The 23,788-nt window shown below is 46.1% G+C and overlaps 1 protein-coding gene and 2 long non-coding RNA genes across 10 annotated transcripts in view; all 3 read right to left on the bottom strand.

Annotated features, from left to right (window-relative positions):
- Window positions 1-317: 317 nt before the first annotated feature.
- On the bottom strand, window positions 318-893 carry LOC127331539 (uncharacterized mitochondrial protein AtMg00810-like). The gene has a single exon (XM_051357713.1). It carries the CDS (start codon window positions 891-893, stop codon window positions 318-320), a length of 576 nt encoding a protein of 191 aa, XP_051213673.1.
- A 4,503-nt stretch (window positions 894-5,396) lies between these two features.
- Window positions 5,397-23,788, bottom strand: part of LOC127293739 (uncharacterized) — a 49,417-nt gene continuing 31,025 nt past the window's right edge. Inside the window, exon 2 of the long non-coding RNA XR_007846082.2 lies at window positions 5,397-5,622. This is a non-coding gene — a long non-coding RNA (uncharacterized lncRNA). The remainder of the gene's footprint in view (window positions 5,623-23,788) is intronic.
- LOC127293745 (uncharacterized) lies at window positions 9,630-13,566 on the bottom strand. Of its 8 annotated transcripts, none has more exons than XR_007846108.2 (7): window positions 13,185-13,566; window positions 12,971-13,054; window positions 12,831-12,884; window positions 12,464-12,534; window positions 12,315-12,391; window positions 10,882-11,016; window positions 9,630-10,758 (listed from the first exon to the last, which is right to left on the bottom strand). It is a non-coding gene; the product is annotated as an uncharacterized lncRNA (long non-coding RNA). The 8 variants fall into 8 exon arrangements; XR_011742468.1 differs by having other exon boundaries at window positions 13,321-13,566; XR_007846088.2 differs by having other exon boundaries at window positions 12,971-13,566.

Here is a 23,788-nt window from a genome sequence, read left to right as displayed (position 1 = left end):
GTCCGCAAGTTGATCCTTTGAAGAGATGAACTTGATTTGTAGTAGCTTCTTCGAGACACGTTCCCTGACAAAATGAAAATCAATTTCTATGTGTTTGGTCCGTGCATGAAACACCGGATTAGATGAAAGAAACATGGCACCGATGTTGTCACACCAAAGGACCGGTGGACGAGGTTGAGAGACACCCAATTCCTGAAGAAGGGACTCAACCCATATGAGCTCAGCAGTTGCATCGGCAACAGCCTTATATTCGGCTTCGGTACTGCTGCGAGAAACGGTGGTTTGCTTGCGTGCTCTCCAGGCGATCAAATTAGGACCTAGGAACACAGCATAACCCCCGTGGATCGCCTGTCGTCTGGACACCCAGCCCAATCAGCATCAGAGAACGCAGACAAAACGCCTGATGAACTGACCCGGAGATGAAGACCAAACGAAGACGTGTGACTGACATAACGCAAGATGCGTTTGACATCAGACCAATGTACATCAGTAGGAGCATGCAAATACTGGCACACTCTGTTGACAGCATAGGACAAGTCCGGACGTGTGATGGTCAGGTACTGCAAGCCACCAACAATACTGCGATACTCCGTTGCATCCTCGGAAGATAAGAGAACACCATCAGTTGCTGAGAGCTTGTCAGTAGAAGACATGGGTGTGGGCGACATCTTGCACTTGAGCATACCAGCACGGCGCAAGAGATCCAGAGAATACTTCTTCTGAGTGAGAGCCAGACCAGTGGAATGATGAGCAACCTCAATACCCAAGAAGAAGTGCAACTGACCCAAATCTTTGACAGCAAAATCAGCGCCAAGAGCAGAAATGAGAGCAGTAGCAGCTGTCGGTGAAGAACTGACCAAGATAATATCATCGACATAGACCAGTAGGTACATAGTCACACGGGGTCGCTGAAACAGAAACAGCGATGTGTCGGCCTTCGAGGGGATGAAGCCATGAGTATGAAGAGCAGAAGCCAGGCGAGCATGCCAAGCACGCGGTGCTTGCTTCAATCCATACAGAGCCTTGGTCAGTCGACACAGATGATGTTGCTGATCAGGACTAACAAATCCTGGGGGCTGCCGCATGTAGACTTCTTCCTCGAGAAGACCATGAAGGAATGCATTCTGGACATCCAGCTGTCGAAGACACCAACCTCGGGAGACCGCCAAAGACAGAAGGAGCCGAATGGTGGTAGGCTTGATAACAGGACTGAAGGTGTCCTCATAGTCAAGCCCATGACGCTGTTTGAACCCCTTGGCAACAAGACGAGCTTTGTAGCGCTCGATAGAACCGTCAGCATGTTTCTTCACCTTGAAGACCCACTTCGAGTCAATGATGTTGACACGGGGGGAGGAGGAACAAGCGTCCAGGTCTCATTCTGGAGAAGAGCCTGATACTCCTGCTCCATATCAGCCCGCCAATGGGGAATGGTCATGGCGGCTTGATAACTGCGAGGTTCAGCAGTGGGATCATCCATAGCATGGGCCATGCAAGCTGCCAGCCAAGCATCAGTGCCGTCGGTGCGCTCCTTAGGGCAAACAATGCCACTGCGACTGCGTGTATGAGGACGCGAGGCAGCAGGTACGGGCGGAGGCGGAGCAGCCGGTGGTGAGGACGCCGACGTGGAGCCAGGCGCAGTGGAAGATGGCGAGGCGGACTGCCCAGGCGTCGCAGACCTGGGCGATGCAGGCGGTGTAGACGCTAGAGGCGACGGCGAAGGCGACAAGCGCCCAGACCCAGGCGAGCGAGGCTCGGGCGACGAAGAGGCCGGGGACGACCCAGGCAATGGAGAGGCGACGCGGGCCAGGGGCGAGACGGGCCTGGCCATGCGTGGCGAGGCCGTGGGCGTGACCGGCGGGGAGTCGCCAGGGGGCGAGCGCGCCACGTTAGGCACAGATCCCGGGGCATGCACATGCATGGCCGGATCGACGTGAGACGCCGGCGTGGGGGCGCTGTCCGGGAGAAGCTCAAGGCGGGCACCGCGACCAATACCTGCACCATGATTAGGCAACAACACAGGCGCATATGCAACATCTTCAAATTGGCCAGGCAGAATGGAAGATGAATGCAATTGTGGATCACTGGTAGATGGTTGTGTCATGGTGGAGAATGGGAAGCTGTTCTCATCAAAAACAACATCACGCGATATGTAGACACGATTTGTTGGTACATGAAGGCACTTATAACCTTTGTGAAGAGAACTATACCCAAGGAATACACATTTTTTAGACCGAAACTCAAGTTTGCGACTATTGTAGGGGCGAAGATGAGGCCAACAAGCACACCCAAACACTTTGAGAAAAGTGTAGTCAGGAATTTCATGCAAGAGAAGCTCAATAGGAGTTTTCATATGAAGCACTCGTGTAGGTAGACGGTTAATAAGAAAGCATGCAGTAGTGAATGCATCACTCCAAAACCGAAAAGGTACAGAGGCATGAGCAAGAAGAGTGAGTCCAGTCTCAACTATGTGCCGGTGTTTACGCTCAACGGCACCGTTCTGCTGATGTGTATGTGGGCAGGACAAACGATGAGATACTCCAAGCTTATTAAAGAATGTATTGAGGTTGCGGTATTCGCCCCCCCAGTCGGACTGAACATGAATGATTTTATGCTGGAGAAGGCGTTCAACATGCTTTTGAAACTGAACAAATATATCAAACACATCAGATTTACGCTTAATGAGATAAAGCCAAGTAAATCGACTATATGCATCAATGAAACTTACATAATAGTTGTGACCACTAACAGAGGTTTGGGCAGGGCCCCATACATCTGAAAACACAATCTCAAGATGACGCTTTACTTCTCTAGTAGAGGAAACAAATGGGAGCTAATGACTCTTGCCTTGCTGACAGGCATCACAAACACTTAACTCTTTATTGCTAGACTCTAGTGGCAGCTCATGACGGTGGAGAACATGGCGGACTATGGGAGTGGCAGGGTGACCAAGGCGAGAGTGCCACTGTGAAGACGACACCCGAATCCCGCTGAAGACACGAGAGAGTGTAGTATCCTCCAGGCGGTACAGACCTTGGCTGAGTCTACCACTAAGCAGAACATCCCGGGTGGCTCGGTCCTTAATAAGAAGATCAAACGGGTGAAATTCAGATAGGACATTATTATCAAGTGTAAGTTTCGGAACGGATAACAAATTACGAGTGACCGAGGGAACACGTAAAATATTGCGAAGATGAAGCTGCCTACTAGGATGACTAGTCAATAGAGATGCTTGGCCAATATGAGAGATGGGCATACCTGCGCCATTGGCGGTGTGAACCTTATCGTGCCCATAGTAGGGCTGGTGGGTGGTAAGCTTGTGAAGCTCACTGGTCAGATGATCCGTGGCGCCAGTATCCATGTACCAGGCAGGATCGATGGGGTACGACGGAGTAGACCCCTGGACAGTCTCCTTGCCCTTGGCCGCAGCGAAGGCAGCAGGAGCTGCTGGAGGTGGACCAAAGTCGGCGAGCTGGGCTTGGCGTTCATTGCCCTGCCCATTGTTGCCGATGCCCAAGAAGCTGCGCTGAAAGCGGCGGTGACACTTCGAGGCGAGATGCCCCGGGCGGCCGCACAGCTGGCAGACGCAGGTGTCGCCAGCATGCCCGCCACCCGTGGTCGGTGTAGAGGGAGAGGCGGGTTTGGCCGCCGGTGGCGCCGAGACAGCGCCTGGAGGTGCGGGCGGGCGCTGGCCACGGTTGGCCCAGTGCGCCGCGGCCTGGTCGGTGATGACGCCGGTGGCGCGGCGGGCCTCGACACGCTGCTCCGTGAACTGGAGGCGCAAGTAAAGCTCGTGGGGAGGCATTGGCGTTGTGGCGCCATTGACAGCCTGAGCCAGGTTGTCGTAGTCGGAGTCCAGCCCCTGGAGGATGAAGCCGGCGAACTCCTCATCGCGGAGCAGCTGACCAAGGGAGGCCAGCGTGTCCGCCACCACCTTGATCTTGTTGAAGTAGGTGGAGGCGGAGGAGTCGAGCTTCTTGATCTCGCCAAGTTGCCGACGGAGGGCCATGGTGCGAGAGGTGGAGACGTTGGCAAAAGCATGCTCCAGGGTTGTCCACGCCTCCATGGAGGTGGCGGCGAAGAGGACGAGGCCAGCGACACCCTCACCTAGGGAGCCCTGGATGGCCGAGAGGATCGCCTGATCCTGCTGCACCCACACGCGGTGGTCCGGATTGATGGCCGGCCCTTGCATTGTCATGATCACCTGAGGAGGACATGGAAGAGAACCATCAACATACCCAAGAAGCTCATGGCTACGTAGCAACGGCAACACCTTAGCGCGCCAGAACAGATAGTTGTCCGGGGTGAGGCGGATCGTGATCTGATTGGCGAAGTGGAACGGTGCCGCCGCCACCACCGCAGCGGATGAAGGGACCGCGGGCAGGGCAGGGGCCATTGCAGCCGTCGCCAAGGCCACGGACGTGGGTGGGGGATGCTGCACCACGGGCGTGACCGAGGCAGCGGTTTCCCCCGAGACCGTCGGGACGACGGAGAGAGTAGAGGCGGGTGAACCCGCCGAGGCGACGTCGTGGGACGCCGTGGTGGCCGCAGGTAGCGCGGCGAGGAGAGTGGCCGTGGCAGTGCTCGGCGGTGGAGGCGGAGCCGAGTACATGGAACCGACGGCAGTGGTGCCGAAAAACTGCGGTATCTGGGGAGCAAGCGGGGAAGGTGGGGCGTTGAGGAGGGCAGCAAGCGACGCGGGAAGGATCCCGGAGCTGGTGGTGCCCGGGGCGGAAGCGGTCATGGTGGGAGAGGCGGCGGCGCGGCGCTAGGGTTAGGGATGGCGGCGCGGCTAGGGTTAGGGTAGGCGGATCGGGAGTTTAGGCTGATACCATGTAAAATAATGTTTATGGGGAACTTGCTCAACCCTCTAGGGGTGGCATATCTCATATATATATATAGGGGTACAACGTACATATACACGTATAATATAAGAGCAGCTATATAAAGTCTAACAAATATAAGACACAACAGCTTCATCCACACACCCCACATCTTGAAAGCAGGCCAGTGCTTAGAGACGATTAATCACATACAGAAACATCGAGCTGGTGGTAAGTACCATCTCATTCCCCCATCTCTAAATTCTTTTGGAAATTCTTGTCATACTTTTTTTGTTCTTTGTTTAATATATCTAGTAAATGGTGATAATTTCATATTTGTCATTATTAACTCCTTTTAGGCTATGAAATTATTTTTTGTTACCAATTGAAACAACAAACCTGAAAACAAAGTACAAGAGCATGCAGCTGCTGGATCTGATTGTGGACCTGTAAGTAACAGAAAGTCATTCGGCCTATATTCAGTGAAGAGCTACTACTTGCAGGTGTTTTTCAAGTTCCATTTCCAGCATGAGCAAGCCATGTGACGCTCCCAAGACGGAGTGGCCTGAGCTAGTCGGGTGTACAATCAAGGAGGCAGAGGAAAAGATCAAAGCGGATCGACCGGACCTCGATGTCCAGCCTATCACGGTGGGAACATTTGTTACTCAGCAGTTCAATGAGAAGCGCGTACGCATCTGGGTCAACACGGTGGCGGAGGTTCCTAGGATTGGCTAGGCTGTAGCCTAGTTCGCCAAAGGCAATAAAGGCCCATGCATATGTTAATGTTGTTCAGTTAATCGTCCTAGTAAATAAGCACGGGTGTTTCTCTAATCTGCCACAGCTTCAAGCACCACACTGTAATATCCATGATGTCCTTTGTATATACCTTGCCAAGCAAACGGGCAGTTCTTCCATGCCTAGTGCATGCAATCGATGCTTCCAAGCATTCCGGGGAATCATCTGACATCATTTTGTGCCATGATCCTTGCAGTCTCTTACTCAGTTGGCCCTCTCAAATAGTATTTGTCAAACTTTCCCACCACAGCTCGGCAAAACTTGTACATGCACTCAATGTCAGTAGACTCACTCATGCGAAGGTAGTCGTCATGTGTATCGGCAGGTGCTCCGTATGCAAGCATCCTCATGGCGGCGGTGCACTTCTGAATGGACGAGAACCCGACAACGCCTACAGCGTCGAGCTTGAGCTTGAAGTAGGGGTCGAACTTTCGAACGCCGTGGAGGATATTCATGAACAGGCCCTTGCTCATCGTGTACCGGCGCCGAAAATTGTCTTCATGTGTTGCACCGTCTGCAAAGTAGTCGTTGTGCAGCATGGTATGCCCCTCCATCGTCTGCCGGGGCTTCGACTTCCTTCTTCCCCGCCCTGATCCTCCGCGGTGCGGCCTCTTCCTTTTCTCCGCCTCAGCGTCAACCATGTCCTGGAGGGACGCGATGATCAGCAAATGCTCCCGCAGGTCATCGTCGAAGGCTTGCTCGTCCTCCAGCAGCAGGGCAAGCATCTCATCGTCGTTGTCCATGGCTAAAGCAAAATCAATGGTTAAAATTACGCCGAGGCAGACGACGCAACAAACAGCGGCCAATCGCGCCTACCTGGCAAGTGGTCGAGCACCTTGTGTGCGCGGAGGTGGGGCGGATTTGACGGCGCGTTCTGGGACGCGCTGGGGAAGCGGCGGCGGCGGCACGACCGGCGGGAGCCCCAGCCGCGACGACGGTGCCGACTCTCAGCAGAGATCAGACACCCAAACGGCCGGGAAATCCAGCGGCGGAGGGGTGGGAGGCGCGGGAAGGAAGGAGCGACGAAAAAAGAGGCGCGAACCAACGGTTTATGCAAATAGTCGCCGACATGTGAGAGCCAGCCTCGCTTTTCGTTGTGTCCGGCGCGCCGGAGCGTCCCCTGTGGGACGGGGATGGGTTCGGGGCGCCGGACACCGTATCGGGGCGCGCCGGACAAAAATGGGCTTTGGAGGACGCGGCTGGAACGGTTTTTTGGTCCGACACGCCCCAAATTGCTTTGGAGGACGCTTTGGGGGACGCGGCTGGAGATGCTCTAAGTTTAAAGATCTTCATGTTACAACAACTCACCAATCTCCTCATGTCCAAAACTTGGGCAAAATAGAACTATGTACTGAAATGAAAAGATACGATGCAATCTTCAAAATGATTAGGACCATGCACTTGCTGCATAAATGGGAACGGGCAAATCTGAAAAATGTCAAACAAATAAGCCTCGGACATTTGAGCCATCTTTAATATATATTCACGTGACCGAAGTTCAAAAAACAAAAAAGAAATGTGATGAAGCACATACACAAGAATTGAATAATCGACTTATCTTCAAAACCCAGTACACATACTGGCATCTTGAGAGCACCACAAACGGACTTGGGAACCGGTGAGGGTGTTAACGTGGAGGTTGATATGCTCGTGTGGAATAATGGTCTTGCCGACGAGTCAACGTCTGGTGACAAGGAGCAGCGGGCGCAGGAGACAGGGCGAACGTGCGGGGGAGCTGGACGTGGCAGTCTCGATGCAAGGGTCCTACGAGACGGGGGAGACCGATACAGTCGAGGCCAAGGGAGTCACAGCGGTCAAACAAGCTAGCTCGACCGACTCGGGCGAGTGGGACCACGTGCCATGTTCGGGCAAGGAGGCTAGTGTGGTCGAGTGGGCCGGCGTGCTCGGCTCGCGCGAGGAGGCCGGCGTGGCCGAGTGGGCCAACATGCCTAGGGCAGAGCAAGCCGGCATCGATGCAGATGGTGAGAGGTAGGGTGTGGTCCGATGGACCCAGATGGCCCACCAGTCGGGCATAGTCTAGGGTGCATGGGAGGCACAGGGACCAAGGCAACCACGTCGTCGAGTGGATCGACATTGGGGGCGGTGTAGCATTGTCTGCATGTTAGAGACCAAAAAAATTGGTGAAGGGAACCGAGTTTCGTCAAAGATCACATGCCGATAAATAATGGTATGACAAGAAGATGAACTAACTATCTTCCTGTTTGCAGACTCACTCGAGGGACAAAGTATCCTCAAAACGCCCATAGCAAACTATGCTCATATGAAGATGATCTACGTCGGATGTGTTCCACAAGCACCTATCTCTCCTACTGTGATCCACCGTGCTCTTTTAGCCACCTCATGGTGCAAATGGCACATGCCACCAGGTACCCTGCAATTGGTTTACTACCTTTCTGAAGAAGTATTACTTTTGTGGAGCCCATGTATTGGGTTCTCGTTGTGCTGCTCGTTCTGGCGTTAATGAAGATGATGAACATCATGATGATGATGTATATTTTTGGGAGTAATTATGGTTGATGAAAACAACCTCTCGGTTGATGAACATGTGTTGCATCACGACCACTTGTCCGTGGACTCGTGGTGCAACAATTTAATAGAAAAAGGGCCCAACCAAACGATGGGGCTTGGACTTCTGCTGCGATGCATGCTCTAAACGACTTGTTGGCAACCAATATAATTGCACAACATGATTTTTGGATCACATGACCTCTTACAGCTTCTACAGAGCCAACTTCCTCAGATGCAGAGAAAATCTACAAGCAACCAAACTCGCCCTGTGAGACGGAAAGCTTATTTTAACGTGATTCTCCTCGTTCATCTCTGATATAGAATCAACACTTTGAAAATCAAATTCTGAGACAGAGGGTGGAGTTTCGCCGTCATGCCCCCAAGCTTTGCCGCCAAGCACCGCCCCTAGTAGCAGCCCATGTTGACATGTTCTTGCCACCGAGTGCATCTGCCACATCCCTGCTCGCGGCCAGCTTCAAGGCGTGGTGGGGTGGCACACTATGCTTGCCAAGCTTGGACATGGCGGGCCCTAGGCAGAAGCTTACAGCGGCGTCCGCCATGGTGGAGCAGACAAATGGGATCAAGTACACGTCAGAAAGTTAGACCTAACAAATGGGATCCACTTTGTCAGATTTTCTGTGCCAATTCATGCTCAATTTCCATTTAGCTTTCTTTATTAACTAGGACAATGCCCGCGTGTTGCTGCGGAGGAGCAAAATATGTGAACTTCAAAATAAAAAATAAAAAGAAATTTCTGTATCAATATGCCAGAATAAATTAAATTGTAACAGTTATGTCTAAATTAGAAAGATATAAGACATACATGCGAGATGGATCAGGATTACCTTAGCTGAAACTCCAATCATAAAATAAATATGATACATTGTAACGGATAAAAAAGGGAGAAAAAGTTTCTTTATTAATAGATCAAGATATCACAATCGTTGCTACGGTAGACCACGTTACAGCCCATGTGTTTTAGAAAAGAAAAAAATAAATATTATTATTGAATTTGAATGATTAGAGGAAACACATCTTCTTATACATGTTCATGTCAAACTATTTCGTCTATCTTAATCACACTCACATCATATTGCAATTGCGCTTCAAAACTTGCTACTGAAAACACCTTAAGTCGTGTGTTGCAATGCGAGAAAAAAAAAATCCCAAAAATCTAAACTTTAGCCACAAACTCAGCCTCTGTTCACCCTTTCATCTTAACCTTTAATTTTTTTCTTATTTAATCTACTCTTTGAAAAAGATGCTATGAAATATTCAGTAATTTTCTTTCGGTTAATATCAGCACCAATATTTTATAATACCATAGTAAAATGCTCGTGCGATGCCACGGGTAACATAACATGTAAAGAAAAAAAAAAGTTAAAATACAAACATCAACCATCCCTAAAAACATATAAAAATGACTCGGATTTTTGGTTCTCAGGAGACCAACACATAAATAAATTCAAAGTAATAGTTGACACATAGGAATATAAACTATTACAGCCCACAGGTTACAAAACATGTAATCAAGACCAACACATAAATAACTTTAAAATAATAGTTGTCACATAGGAACATAAACCACTATAGCCCACGGAGTTTACACACCACATTTCTGAATGTGTACTTCAGGTGCACTCCTCATCCCAAAGCAGACTGGTCTGAAGCAAATCATCACTTAAAGTAGCTTTGTAGGCTCATGCAAGAAACTCAACAATATTAGATTTATATGGTGATGTACTTTCACTCGATTTCTTAGTAAAATATTCGCCTATCACCTCTTATAAGATGTTCTCATAGGCTATAACAGACGTATAATATTTTTGGCAAGCAAGTTAGTAAATATTTTAGTTTGCAGTAATATAAAAATAAAAGACCTACAATCTGGACTATTACAATTGAAGCTAAAATAACTGAAAATGGTGAAAAACGGTGCTGAAATCTGGCTAAAAAGCTGTTGAAATCCTACTAAAGAACTAAATTCTCAAAATTTGAACTGCCTAAAATAAACAAAAACAATCCAGTAATTTTCGTCCAATTTGAGGATAAAGTTAGTAAGTAAATCTCATTTTATGTTCCAAGACCAAATTTTAAACTCAAAATTTATATTGCCACGAAAAATTTAAAATATCCAGTAAATGCTATACATTACGAATGTTTCGTCTGATTTGAGCATACGGTTTGTGAATAAACCTCATGTTAATTTCACGGGCAGAATTTGAACTCAAAATTCATACTTCACATAAAATTTTGAAATAAATTCAGCAAATCATATAATTTGCATTATGCATTCTTGGGAAGTTTCAGTGAATTCAAGGTTTGTGATTAAATACAATTTCAGGCTGGAAACGACTAATGGTGGGGGAATTTTTGATTGCTCAACTCCTGTCCGTTGGATTGGCTTTGGATGACGAGATGTCGCCAAAGTCCAGCGGTGACTTTTAATCTCAACGTCACTGGAAGCTGCATTCAATCTCACCATCTATATCATTCTCTTTTCTCTCTCTTTGACCAAATCCTCTCGCCATTGCCCCTCTCGACGGCACATCACAGTACTGAAATGCAACCTTGGGAGCCTGGGAGAAGTGCTTATATTAAAATTCTTTTAACTCTGCCATAAGAAAAAAAAAGAGGTCAAAATCAAGAGTTACGCTCATTCCAAGATAACTTCTTGATGCAGCCAAGAAATTGTAAAACCACTCAATGATTGTGTAACGACTGTGCTCTCACTCACTTCTTGGTGGATGCAGCCTCTGGAGGTTTGAATGTGGGAGGCAAGCTGTACCTTTCCTCCAATACTCTCGCCAGTCGCAACATCCTCACCCCCTGAGGCGCTTCCTTCACTCTCATTTGTGTCTTCTTAGTTCTTCTGTTCAACAGAGCATTTGAACACAGAAGGAGAAAGTTGGTAAGCCATATGGTTTGGGGCGCCGTACTGTTGGTAGTAGCACACTCTTATTTGAGTTGTTAACATAAAACCACCACATTTCCAGCTAAATGTCCATTTTAGTACCACTTTGTGTTTCGGGAACAAAAACCACCACATTTTGCTGAGATTTTCGCAAAAAACACTAAATCGGTATTAAACACGAATTGATAGCCATTCTGGCATAGAAGGCCCACATGTAAGGCTGACGTGGCAATATTAACAAGCCAGCCCATGTTAAAAGACAAAAAATCTCATTAAAACGAAAAAATCAAAAATATCTAGCCACAGGAGTCTGCTCTGTTCCTCGCCAGAGATCACGGCCGGGGCTGCTACCCATCCCCTCGCCGGAGACCACCAGGCCACTGCCAGGCCCTCGCCGGAGACCACCAGGCTGCTGCCCTGTACCACACTAGAGACCACCTCGCCCCGATGAGCATCAAATTGCAGCCTCAGACCTCGTCTTCCCCAGCGACGGCCTTCGCTGCCTCCGTCGATTCGCCCTATCCAGACCTCGCCGGCGATCCCAACCTCCATCTCTTTCATCCCCAAACGAGGCGCGCGAGCTCATGGCCGAGAGCGTGGAGATCCGTCGCCGCCGCTGGACCTGGTTAGGGTGCCTCGGTCGTCCATGCCGGCAGCGCATGGTGGAGATGGGGCCTGGCGGCGCAGGTCAACAGCGATGGCCTGCCCCGCAGGAGCACGGCGGCGGCGGCCAGCCTGGCCCGAGCACGGCGGTGGCGGGGCCGGAGTACAGCTGCGGTGGCCTGCCTTGCCCGACACGGCGGTGGAGGGGGCCGGAGTACAGAGGCGGTGGCCTGCCTGGCTTGAGCATGGCGGCGGCCTGCCTCGCAGCAGCACGGCGGCGGCGGCCTGCCTCGCAGCAGCACGGCGGCGGCGGCCAGAGCATGGCGGCGGTTGGTGTGATGTGCGGCAGGCATCTGGGTGGGCGGTTTTTTTTTCCTTTTTCAGATTTTGTTTTCCCCCTTTTTCTGTAGGTTTTCATTTTCTTAATGTGAGCAGACGTGTGGGTCCCAGTCCACATCAGCAAAACAGCACAGACAGGTGAGTCCCACTGCCAATTTTCGTGTCAATTTGTTATCAATTATGGTTTAGTGTTTTTTGAGAAAACCTCGTCAAAATGTGGTGGATTTTTGCTCCCGAAACACAAAGTGGTACCAAAATAGACATTCATATCCAATCTCTCCCTACATAGAAGGAGTAAGGAAGTAAGGACTTACTAATGTAGATAAGCCGATACACAATATCTTTTACATCCACACTCGATTTGCTGATTCCTCAATGATCATCCAATATCCTGTAGAGTAAGTAAGTTTTATTTAGAATTGCGTACTCAAATAACATTGTGTTGTTATTAGTAGTTTCATACCTGGTAGTATTTTCTAGTATGATGGAACAGCTCTTTGCCACTGTTATATTTTCTGTTTGCTGCGCATTGTCCTGCATAATGTAGGATGAGCCAATTAGGTGTACACAGTTATTAGTTAATTATGCAGCGTTAGCTTACAGAATGAAAAAGTCTTGGATGTAGATTGGTAGATGAATTTTAAGAACCAAACAGTATCTGTCAAAATATCTAGCGAGTGCATTTATACCGAATGAAAGCAAATCAGTTGGTAGAACAAATCTGAACGTAGAAAGGACAGGAGAGACACATATAACAATATAATTTGAACTATTAAACTGCCACTTGTAGTGGGCACTTTCCTGTGTGTGAATTGGAAAACATCACGTACCAGTGATAACCCAAGATACTATAGGTTTCAAAACCTGTTCAAGTGCAGCAGATACTACAATATAGACAAATAGACCACAAATGAACTCTAATGTGAATGTGATATTTAGAACAAGCATCAAAACGAAATTGTAGACTTACAGAAGACTTGCGCTGGCAGTGTTGTACATGCAGATGCAGTTCAGAAACTCAGAGAGGTTACTTTGGCCGTGACGGCAAATATTTCTGGTGCATATACCACGTAACAAGTTTAAACTGTGAGATGTAGCTATGAAATGATAAGATGGCAGATACACGATCCAATGAGATAATACTCATGAGGATTGTATAGAAGATGCATGGAGAGAGAGGTCACCGGACGCATGAAACCGTCGACTGGCGAGCTACAGTATCACTGAATTCTTCCCGTGGAAGGGAAAATACTTCAGATTCGTGTGCATTGGTGTCCCCTCTATGACCGTAGAGTGGGAGTACAGGACGAGAAAGCCAACCTGGAGAGTCGAAGAGCCGGCCGATGGAGGTTCCTAGATGCTGGATCTGAGACATGGGGGCAATGTGATGCGGCGGCTATGGAGTTGGGTTCGATGGGGTGGGGGATGAGAGGCGATTATAATCTGGGCATAGCTTGTAGTGGGCGTAGCTTAGATGGTACGGCCGGGCTCGTGCTGGGCGGAGATCGAAAGGGAAGACGACGTCTCGGGGCGGCAGCGGAACGCAAGGGGAGCTCCCATCGGTGGGCGATGGGTACGAACGAAGGAAGGAGCAGGGAAGTAGGTCGAAGAGGATGTACGACGAGAGGGCTCTTGGATTATTAGTTGGGCTTGGCCCAATTAAGCCCGTTCGGGGCGATCGGAGAGACGAAGCACGACGAACCGAGGAAGCGCGACGACGAACGTATTGGCAGAATAAGGAACCACTTTAGTCTTTTTAAATAGTAGAGAAACATACGGAAATGTGGTGGTTTTTTATCCCGTAAATGCAAACTAGTATTGTTCGGTAAATATGATTATAAAAATGGTGGTGATTTTATGATATATACTCCTCATAGTTGGTTATAGTAGTCCCAAATGTGTATAAGACTAGATTTGAACTTTTTTAGGGGAAATCGTTAGCTTTATTAATTATATAATAATGTGTTAACAATCATTCAAGATTAAACCCAACACGTAGGTCAGCGCCGGTTCACTTGACACTCCACATGACTCACGCTTGCCTAGTTACGCCAAATTATGTGCTACATTATTGCACCCACAGTTAACTTTATACTTTACAACACTGTTAAAAAATCGGCCGAGATACCGATTTATCAGCCGATTTATCGTGAATCGGGTGGTAACCGATAAGATTTCATCATATCGGCTAATTTATCGCTGCACCGATATTTCGGCCGATTTTCCGTCTGAGGGCCGATATTTCGCACGATTTTCACTCTAGTGACAGATATTTCGGCTGATTGTCCGTGAAATTTCACTGAAATTTTGTATGGCAGTCGTTATTTTCTTCCTGTGGTCTTGTACAACTGTGCATTAGCTCAAAATTTTCATTTTGATTGATTCAAATGCAAATAATCAAGGTAATACTTCTGTTTAATGCTCCAATATTATTTTTACATAGCATATTATAAAAAATTGAGTGCTGCAAATTAGAATATACAAAAAATGAAGCTGATAAATGGGCAACCGATAAAATCGATTAATCGGACGATAAGTGATTAATCTTCATTTTGAGGCTGGCCGATAAGTTAAGATTAACGATTTCTTGAACATTGCTTTACAAGTAGAAATGTGGGGATGAAGTCTCAAAAGCTCTTGGATCTTTTTATCGATGCATCAGTAGGACTTTATCCAGTGTGGCTCGGATACTCACTTGTGAGATGATAGGTGTCTGGGCAATGCTACTCTCCAAGACCATACCCAGATCTTTGCCTGCTGATGAAGGATTGTTTTTTCAGGATTCCACGACAATCTCATTCGGAGATCGGTGGTGAGTTTGTTTGTTTGACAAGGAGTCCATGAATTGGCTAGGGTTTATGTCTTCAAAAAAGTATAAATGATTCTCCTAACTTTACTCTTATCAACCTATAAACGATAAACCATGTAATTATTATGGGAATTGCTACAAGTTCAAAAGTCATGTTAACGTGTCCTGCATGTTGGGCACACTCATAAATGAGAACTCGGCCAAGAACATTTCTAATGCGCCAAAGGCTTAGGTGCTAGTGTTTTATTTTTATTTTATAAGGGAAGCAACAAGTGCTGTGCTAGTATTCCCGTAATGTTTAAATGCATCAATTCCTATTTTTGTTGATAATAGCAGGAAACACCGGTCGAGTTTTCACGTGGGGAGCGATACTTTGTCTATTGTATGCGTGTGTATAGTTAGCCGAATATGCTATATTTGGTTACATACGAATTACATGGATTGTTTGAATTAAGGGGATTAACTAGAGATCCAAATATACTTTATACTCCTAGCATATTCGGTTACATATATGGAAAGATATAATCCTAACATCCCTTTAATCAAAATTCGTACAAGTTAGATTAGGCTTAAACTCTTTAAACTCGCGTGATTTGAGTTCTTCATTTTCTCCGCTTCATCATCATCAAATGTGTCTCTGATGATCTTGGGCTGGCCTAGGGCTGTGACTGTGTCGCCTTTTGATGCCTTTCATGTGCGTCTCCTTTCTTCCCTCTCGGGCAGTCACACCAGAAGTATCATGAACACAAGTGCTAATGCTGACAATGTGGACTATGGTTTTCGATATATCGTTGTAGCGTCGCGCTGATGTCGATGTCGAGGAAGTCGATGATGTAGTAGGCGTGGTCGAGGTATTCATAGTCGATGTAGTGCAAGTCGTAGTCATAGCCACAATCGCCGAGGCGCAAAAAAAAATTGCGTGATCTTTATTGGCAGAGCTATAGTTGTGGAACATGGACCTTGCAGATGTCACAAGTTGCATTTCGGGAGCGTCCTGGAGATTGGAGATGTCAGAGGACACGGTCGTAGGTGAGAACCAAGTTTTGTCAAGACTGGAGTGTTAGAGTACACATACGGTTTAGGTAGTCTAGGATAGAGATATATCTTGTGTCTTGTCCTGCACTCCAAGATGGTCCCTGTACGCCTATATATACTCGTCCATGAGGCTCAATAATACATCCAACATATTCCGCATATCTCTCCCTCTCTATCCTTCTACATGGTATCAGAGCGGCGCTGATCTTGACCTAGCCGCCGACTGCGCTTCCGCCGGCGCCGCCTCCGGGGAGGTCAATCTCCATAGCCTACTCCGGGGGCCGCGCAACCCGTATGAGGGTTTGTCCGCCGATCCGTTGATCCGCTGCCCTCGAGTCTTTTTTTCCAATCCGTAGATTGGTTTTCTTTTTGCGTCGCCGGTCGCTCGACCGGCGTTTTTCCTTTTTGGTTTACCGATCATAGATCGGATTGAGTCGCCCGTCGCCGTCGTCCTTGTGCCTCTGCTTCGACAACGGCATCGACCTGCACCGGCCATCAACCGCACGACACAGCCACACGCCGCACACGGGGCGCCCCTACGTGCATCGCAACAGGCTGTTCTTGCTCGCGCGGTCTCCATCGCCTGCCCGTCTTCGTCGCCATCGACCGGGACTACATCGACAACGCCGCCATCGACTCCGATCGGCGCGTCGTCCATGCCATGGCGCGTATCATGCCGCCGTTGGTCAGATCCGTCAAGCGGCCAGCGCCACGACCCAGCCGACCGGCCTCAGCACCGGATGGGCCGGTGCCACGACCGGCAGACCGGCCACCTGACCGGATTACCCGACGCTACAACCGGCCGGACCGGCTTCCAGACCAGGTCGGACCGGCTTCCAGACTGGGTCGGACCGGACCAAACCGGGCCTAGAACCGGTGCCTACCGGGCCGCTATCCAGGGGCTTCCGCCCAGTCACCCGGCGCCCAGGCCGGCAGACCGGGCTCCAGGTCGGTTGGACCGGCGCCCCGGCTGGTCAGACTGGGCCCCAGGCCGGTTGGACCGGCGCCCAGGCCGGTCGTACCGGACCCCAGGCCGACCGTTCCAGCCGTGCATCTGGCAGTATAGGCGTCCAGTTCTGTAGCGCCATCGGCTCCGATCTGCGCGTCATCCACGCCATGGCGCGTATTGTGCCGCCGTCGGTCAGATCAACCGACCCCGTGCACGACTACGCTAAGCATGTCCCCGAGCACGCGCCTACCACCGATCGAGCATCGGGGTGCCGCTGCGTTGCTCCTTCGGGCCGCAGCGCCGCCGCCTTTGATCCATGCTACCGGTGACGTGGGCATTACCCTTTGGGTAACTGACATTTCCCTATCCTGTGCGGCCCAACTGGAGGCCCATGAAGATACCCGATGGCAAGGTGGGCCACTAGGATGGTGCTGGAGAAGATTCCTTGAAGAACAAGACGGAGAGGAGCCGAATAAGGAAGGTTTAGGGCTAGGTCTTTTGTAAACCTAGTCGTACCAGGACAGATCTCTTGAGACCTGGCCTCCTATATAAAGGCCAGGAGAGGGGCTGCCAAGGGACACAATCAATCTTAGCAATTTTAGCCACCATAAGTCTGGAGCTAGGTCGCCGTAGCACTTAGCCTCTCGACGAGATCACAGCCGAAACCTTCGGCACCCCATTGTAACCCGATATTTTCAAAATCAAGATCAGACATGCACAACGTAAGGGTTTTACCTCATCGAGGGCCCCGAACCTGGGTAAATTGCTCTCCCCGCTTGTCTGTTAACCGATGTCTCGTGTCGGCCTATGATACGTCTCCAACGTATCTATAATTTCTAATGTTCCATGCTAGTTTTATGACAATACCTACATGTTTTGCTCACACTTTATAATGATTTTATGCATTTTTCGGAACTAACCTATTAACAAGATGCCGAAGTACCAATTCCTGTTTTCTGCTGTTTTTGGTTCCAAAAAGGCTGTTCGGACAATATTCTCGGAATTCGACGAAACGAAAGCCAAATATTTTATTTCACCGAGACGGACCAGAACACCGAAGGGGAGATGGAGTGGAGGCCCAGGGCCCCCACACCATAGGCTCGTGCGGCCAAGAGGGGGGGCGCGCCGCCCTATGGGGTGGGCCCCCCAGGCACCCCCTCGCGCCGCCTCTTCACCTATATTATCCCTTGGAATCTAAAAACCCTAGACCAATTGACGAAACTCCAGTAAGACTCCAGGGCCGCCGCCGCCATCGCGAAACTCCGTTTCGGGGGATAGAAATCTCTGTTCCGGCACGCCACCGGGATGGGGAATTGCCCCCGGAGTCATCTCCATCGACACCACCGCCATCTTCATCGTCGTTGCTGTCTCCCATGATGAGGAGGGAGTAGTTCTCCCCCAAGGCTGAGGGCTCTACTGGTAGCTATGTGGTTCATCTCTCTCTCCCATGTGATCTTTATGTGATCATGAGCTTTGTATCACTATTAATCTATGTGCTACTCTAGTGATGTTATTAAAGTATTATATTTCTCCTCCATGATGTAATGTTGACAGTGTGTGCATCATGTAGTACTTGGCGTAGGTTATGATTGTAATCTTTTGTAGATTATGAAGTTAACTATTACTATGATAGTATTGATGCAATCTATTCCCCCTTTCATAGCTATTGTTGACAGTGTGTATGCTATGTTAGTACTCGATCTAAATTGCAACGGTCTATTATGCACTCTAGAGGTTACTTAAATATGAACTCCGGATGTTGTGGAGCTTGTTTACTCCGGCTTGAGGTGTGCTTTTGTAGCCCTACACAATGAATGGTGTTTGTTATCCAACAAGAGAGTGTAGAAAGTAGCATTTATTTATTCAGTTATGTGATCGATGTTGAGAGTGTCCACTAGTGAAAGTATGATCCCTAGGCCTTATTTCTAAGCACTGAAACACCGTTTCCAACAAGTTCTGTTACATGTTTGCTTGCTGCCATCTTTATTTCAGATTGCTATTACTACTTACAATCATCCATATTACTTGTATTTCACTATCTCTTCGCCGAACTAGTGCACCTATACATCTGACAAATGTATTAGGTGTGTTGGGGACACAAGAGACTTCTTGTATCCTAATTGCAGGGTTGCTTGAGAGGGATATCTTTGACCTCTACCTCCCTGAGTTCGATAAACCTTGGGTGATTCACTTAAGGGAAACTTGCTGCTGTTCTACAAACATCTGCTCCTTGAGGCCCAACACTGTCTACAGGAATAGAAGCGTGCGTAGACATCAAGCTATTTTCTGGCGCCGTTGCCGGGGAGGTAAGGTAAAAGGTATTCACATCCTCCGACTACTAAGCTATTTCCTAGCACTGTTGCCGGTGTGTGAGTGCTCGAAGCTATTTCCTTTAGATCCTGCAATTGCATCTTTTTGTTTCTTGTTTTTATTTATCACTAGTTAGGCATAATGGAAAACAACAGTGAGCTTTTTAATTTATTTCCTGAGTTAAGACATGAATTATTTGATGCGAAAGTTAAAAAACCTATGGAACCTTATTTGCATGCTAGTAGCAATGTTATTAGTATGAACGCAATTACCGCTAATTCTATGGAGAAGTCTAAGCTTGGGGGAAGCTAGTTTTTATGATCTTTTTAGCTTCCCATCTTTAGGGGAGAAAATTTGCTCTGATAATACTTTATCTCCCATATGCGATAACTCTAATGATGCTTGTGATATTTTAAATCCACCTACTGAAAGTATTCCTTTCAAGATACCCATGAAAATTATTGAACGTGTTGTGGATAACCGCTATGAAGGGGATGGAACTGTCCATCCTGGAGATTATTTATTGTTTTTACATGAATTATGCGGGTTATTCAAGTGTGCAGGTATTGCTATGGATGAAGTTAGGAAGAAACTATTCTCTATATCGCTGTCTGGTAAAGCGGCGCATTGGTATAAATTGTTTAAGAATGGGGATTCTCTTGATTGGAAGGATATTGTGCCTCTATTTTATTCTAAATTCTATCCGCCAAGTGAAATTCACAAAGACCGGAACCACATATATAATTTCTGGCCTCACGATGGAGAGAGTATTGCCCAAGCATGGGGGAGATTGAAGTCTTTAATGCTCAAATGCCCCATTCATGAGCTTCCTGGTAATATCATCATTGATAATTTCTATGCAAGACTTTCTTTTCAAGATAAAACCTTGCTGGATACTACTTGTTCTGGATCATTTACACGCAACAAAGAAGAGTTTAAATGGGACCTCCTTGATCGGATTCAGGAGAATACTGAAGGATGGGAGAACGACAAAGATAGAGAGTTAGGTATAAATTATGATTATGAATGCATTGAAATTTTTATGGATACTGATAAATTTCGTAATATGAGTGCTACTTATGGTCTTGACTCTCAAGTTGTTGCAAATTTTTATAAAGCTTTTTCCTCTCATTTTTAATTGCCTAGGAAGAATTTTGATAAGTATCATGAACCTTTCAAAGACACTTGCATGGAAAATGAAATTGTTGTTAATGATTGCAATAAACATGTCCAAACTTCTGAAAATACTATTTCTTATAAGCATGTTAATTTTTGTGGAATGCATAGACCTTGTGGAATTAATCAAATCGAAGATGAATATTGTATCCATCATAGGAATTAAAAAACTAGAAAGTGGTCTAGGGATCTAGATGATCTTGGTGAAAAAGTGTGTGCCCTCTATCCTTATATTTGTGAACTTTGCCATAGAGTGGGTCATTTTAATTTTCAATGCTCCTCCAATGATAATTCGAACCCCATGAATGTTGCAAATTTGTATTGTGATGATGAAATTACTCCTAATCAGCATGATGAACTTACTTTATTTTTGAAGTGTGAAGAGTTATCAAGAAAAAATTCTTTGTTAGATATGAGTGATCTTGATATTAATAGTGTCCTGCATGGGTGTCTTTCTTATTGCATTAATAATTGCCAAACAAATACTTACATACAAAATATTTTAGAAGATGACACTTTGCCAAAATATGATAGGACCGCTGTGTGTTTTAGACTTATTAAAGAAAAGGAGGAATCCTCCCAAGTTTCTTCTATTGTTTCTGGAAATAAATCAGGTTATGTGGAGAAGCCTCCCTTCAAGCCTCTTCCTCCTAAAGAAGGGAACAAGGAGAAGGAAAAGAAGAAGAAGAAGAAGAAGAAGAAGGGAACGAAGAAGAAGAAGAAGAGGGGAAATAAAAAGAAAGAGGTAACGGCATATCCCCGCGTGCATGAGATAACAATAGGTAACCGTAAGTATGTTGCTCCTAATGATTATTATGATAATGAATCTGAGTACAATGATCTTCCTATACCCTTTACCTACATTAGTGATCATGATTTAGAAGAGCACACTACTTTTGATATTGAAAATCTCTGGGAAACTAATTCTGAAAATGATGATGTTAATAATTGCCATAGTATTAGTATTATCCATGCTTCTTCCCATAATGATATAGAAAGATCTAAGCTTGGGGATGAGGTGTTTGAAAATCCTTCTGCTACTGATGATTATATGTTTGATACATCTCCCTCTAGTAACAATGATGGTAAGGTTACAGATGAACATACTGTGGAAGATATCTATTCTATTTCTTATGATGACACTATGCCTCCAATCTTTGATAGTTATTATAAAGAATGCTATGACATAGGTTATAATTATCCTTATGAAACTTGTCATAGCTATGATTGGATTTCCAAAAACAATTCCCTTAGTATGCAACTTGTTTATCATGTTCAAATTCTTGATAATGATCCTGCTCCAATTACTATTAATGAGAAGAGTTCTTCTTATGCCAAAATTAATGATACTTTTATGCATATGAACCATGATAAGAATGTTTTAAGTGTTGGTTATATTGTGGATTTCATCAATGATGCTACTGAAAGTTATTATGAGAGAGGGAAACATGGTTATATGCATCTTAATAATATTAAGTTTCCCCTCTTTATGTTGAGAATCTTGAAGTTACACTTGTTTTGTCTTCCTATGCTATTCACTTTGTTCTTCATTGACTTGTTTATTTACAAGATTCCTTTTCATAGGAAGTGGGTTAGGCTTAAATTTGTTTCATACTTGCTTTTTGATGCTCTCTTTGCTTCAACTCTCATCCTTATGTGAGCATCATTAAAATTACTAAGCCCATCTCAATGGCTATAAAGAAAGCACTTCTTGGGAGATAACCCATGTTTTTATTTTACTACTGTTTTGTTGTGTCTTGGAAGTTGTTACTACTGTAGCAACCTCTTCTTATCTTTATTTTATTGCAATGTTGTGCCACGTAAAGTCTCTAATAGAAGGTTGATGCTAGATTTGGATTTATGCGCAGAAACAAATTTCTATCTGTCACGAATTTGAGTAGGCCTCTCTGTAGGTAACTCAGAAAAATCTGCCAATTTACGTGAGTGATCCCCAGATATGTACGCAACTTTCATTCAATTTGAGCATTTTCATCTAAGCAAGTTAAGTGCCTCTAAAAAATTCGTCTTTACGGACTGTTCTTTTTTGATAGATTCTGCCTTTTATTTCACATTGCCTCTTTTGCTATGCTGGATGGATTTCTTTGTTCCATTAACTTTCAGTAGCTTTGTGCAATGTCAAGAAGTGTTAAGAATGATTATGTCACCTCTGAATATGTGAATTTTTGATTATGCACTAACCCTCTAATGAGTTTGTTTTGAGTTTGGTGTGGAGGAAGTTTTCAAGGGTAAAGGGAGGAGGATGATACAATATGATCAAGAAGAGTGAAAACTCTAAGCTTGGAGATGCCCCCGTGGTTCATCCCTTCATATTTCAAGAAGACTCAAGCATCTATGCTTGGGGATGCCCAAGGCATCCCCTTCTTCATCGACAAATTATCAGGTCACCTCTAGTGAAACTATATTTTTATTCCGTCACATCTTATGTGCTTTACTTGGAGCGTCTGTGTGTTTTATTTTCGTTTTGTTATTTTCATTCTCTGAATAAATTCATGCTTATGCGGGAGAGAGACACGCTCCGCTCGTTCATATGAACACTGGTGTTCTTAGCTTTACTTTTAATGTTCATGGCGAAGGTTGAAAGCTGCTGCATTTATTGCTATTTGGTTGGAAACAAGAAATGCTTCATGTGGTAATTGGTATATGGTCTTGAATAATTTGATACTTGGCAATTGTTTTGCTCAAATAGATCATGTTTAAGCTCTTGCATCATGTAGATTGCACCTATTAGTGGAGAACTACTGTAGAGCTTGTTAAAATTTGGTTTGCATGATTGGTCTCTCTAAGAGTCTAGATATTTTCTGGTGAAGTGTTTGAACAACAAGGAAGATATTGTAGAGTCTTATAAAGCTTGCAATATGTTCTTATGTAAGTTTTTCTGTACCGGTTCATACTTGTGTTTGCTTCAAACAACCTTGCTAGCCAAAGCCTTGTACTGAGAGGGAATTCTTCTCGTGCATCCAAAACCTTGAGCCAAAACCTATGCCATTTGTGTCCACCATACCTACCTACTATGTGGTATTTTTCTGCCATTCCAAAGCAAATTGCTTGAGTGCTACCTTTAAAATTTCATTCCTTGTCTTTGCAATATATAGCTCATGGGAAAATATCCTTAAAAACTATTGTGGTAAAGAATATGTCGCTTATGTATCTTATTTCTTATAAGTTGCTTGTTGAGCGGTAACCATATTTTTGGGGACGCCATCAACTATTACACCATTGTTGAATATCATGTGAGTTGTTATGCATGTTCGTCTTGTCTGAAGTAAGGGTGATTTATCATGATCAAATGGTTTGAGTATGCATATTGTTAGAGAAGAACATTGGGCCGCTAACTAAAGCCATGTATCATGGTGGAAGTTTCAGTTTGGACATCAATCCTCAATCTCTTATGAGAATATTATCTGTTGTTGAATGCTTATGCATTAAAGAGGAGTCCATTATCTGTTTTCTATGTTGTCCCGGTATGGATGTCCTAAGTTGAGATCTAT

The sequence above is a fragment of the Lolium perenne genome, chromosome 1 (genome assembly GCF_019359855.2).
Source record: "Lolium perenne isolate Kyuss_39 chromosome 1, Kyuss_2.0, whole genome shotgun sequence".
NCBI classification, from domain to species: domain Eukaryota; kingdom Viridiplantae; phylum Streptophyta; class Magnoliopsida; order Poales; family Poaceae; genus Lolium; species Lolium perenne.
Note: the sequence above shows the minus strand (reverse complement) of the source record. Positions and strands in the feature narration are given on the sequence as shown.

Bases quoted from the DNA above. Each gene is read 5' to 3' on its own strand.
- LOC127331539 (XM_051357713.1), bottom strand. From the start codon at position 893: ATGTACCTACTGGTCTATGTCGATGATATTATCTTGGTCAGTTCTTCA.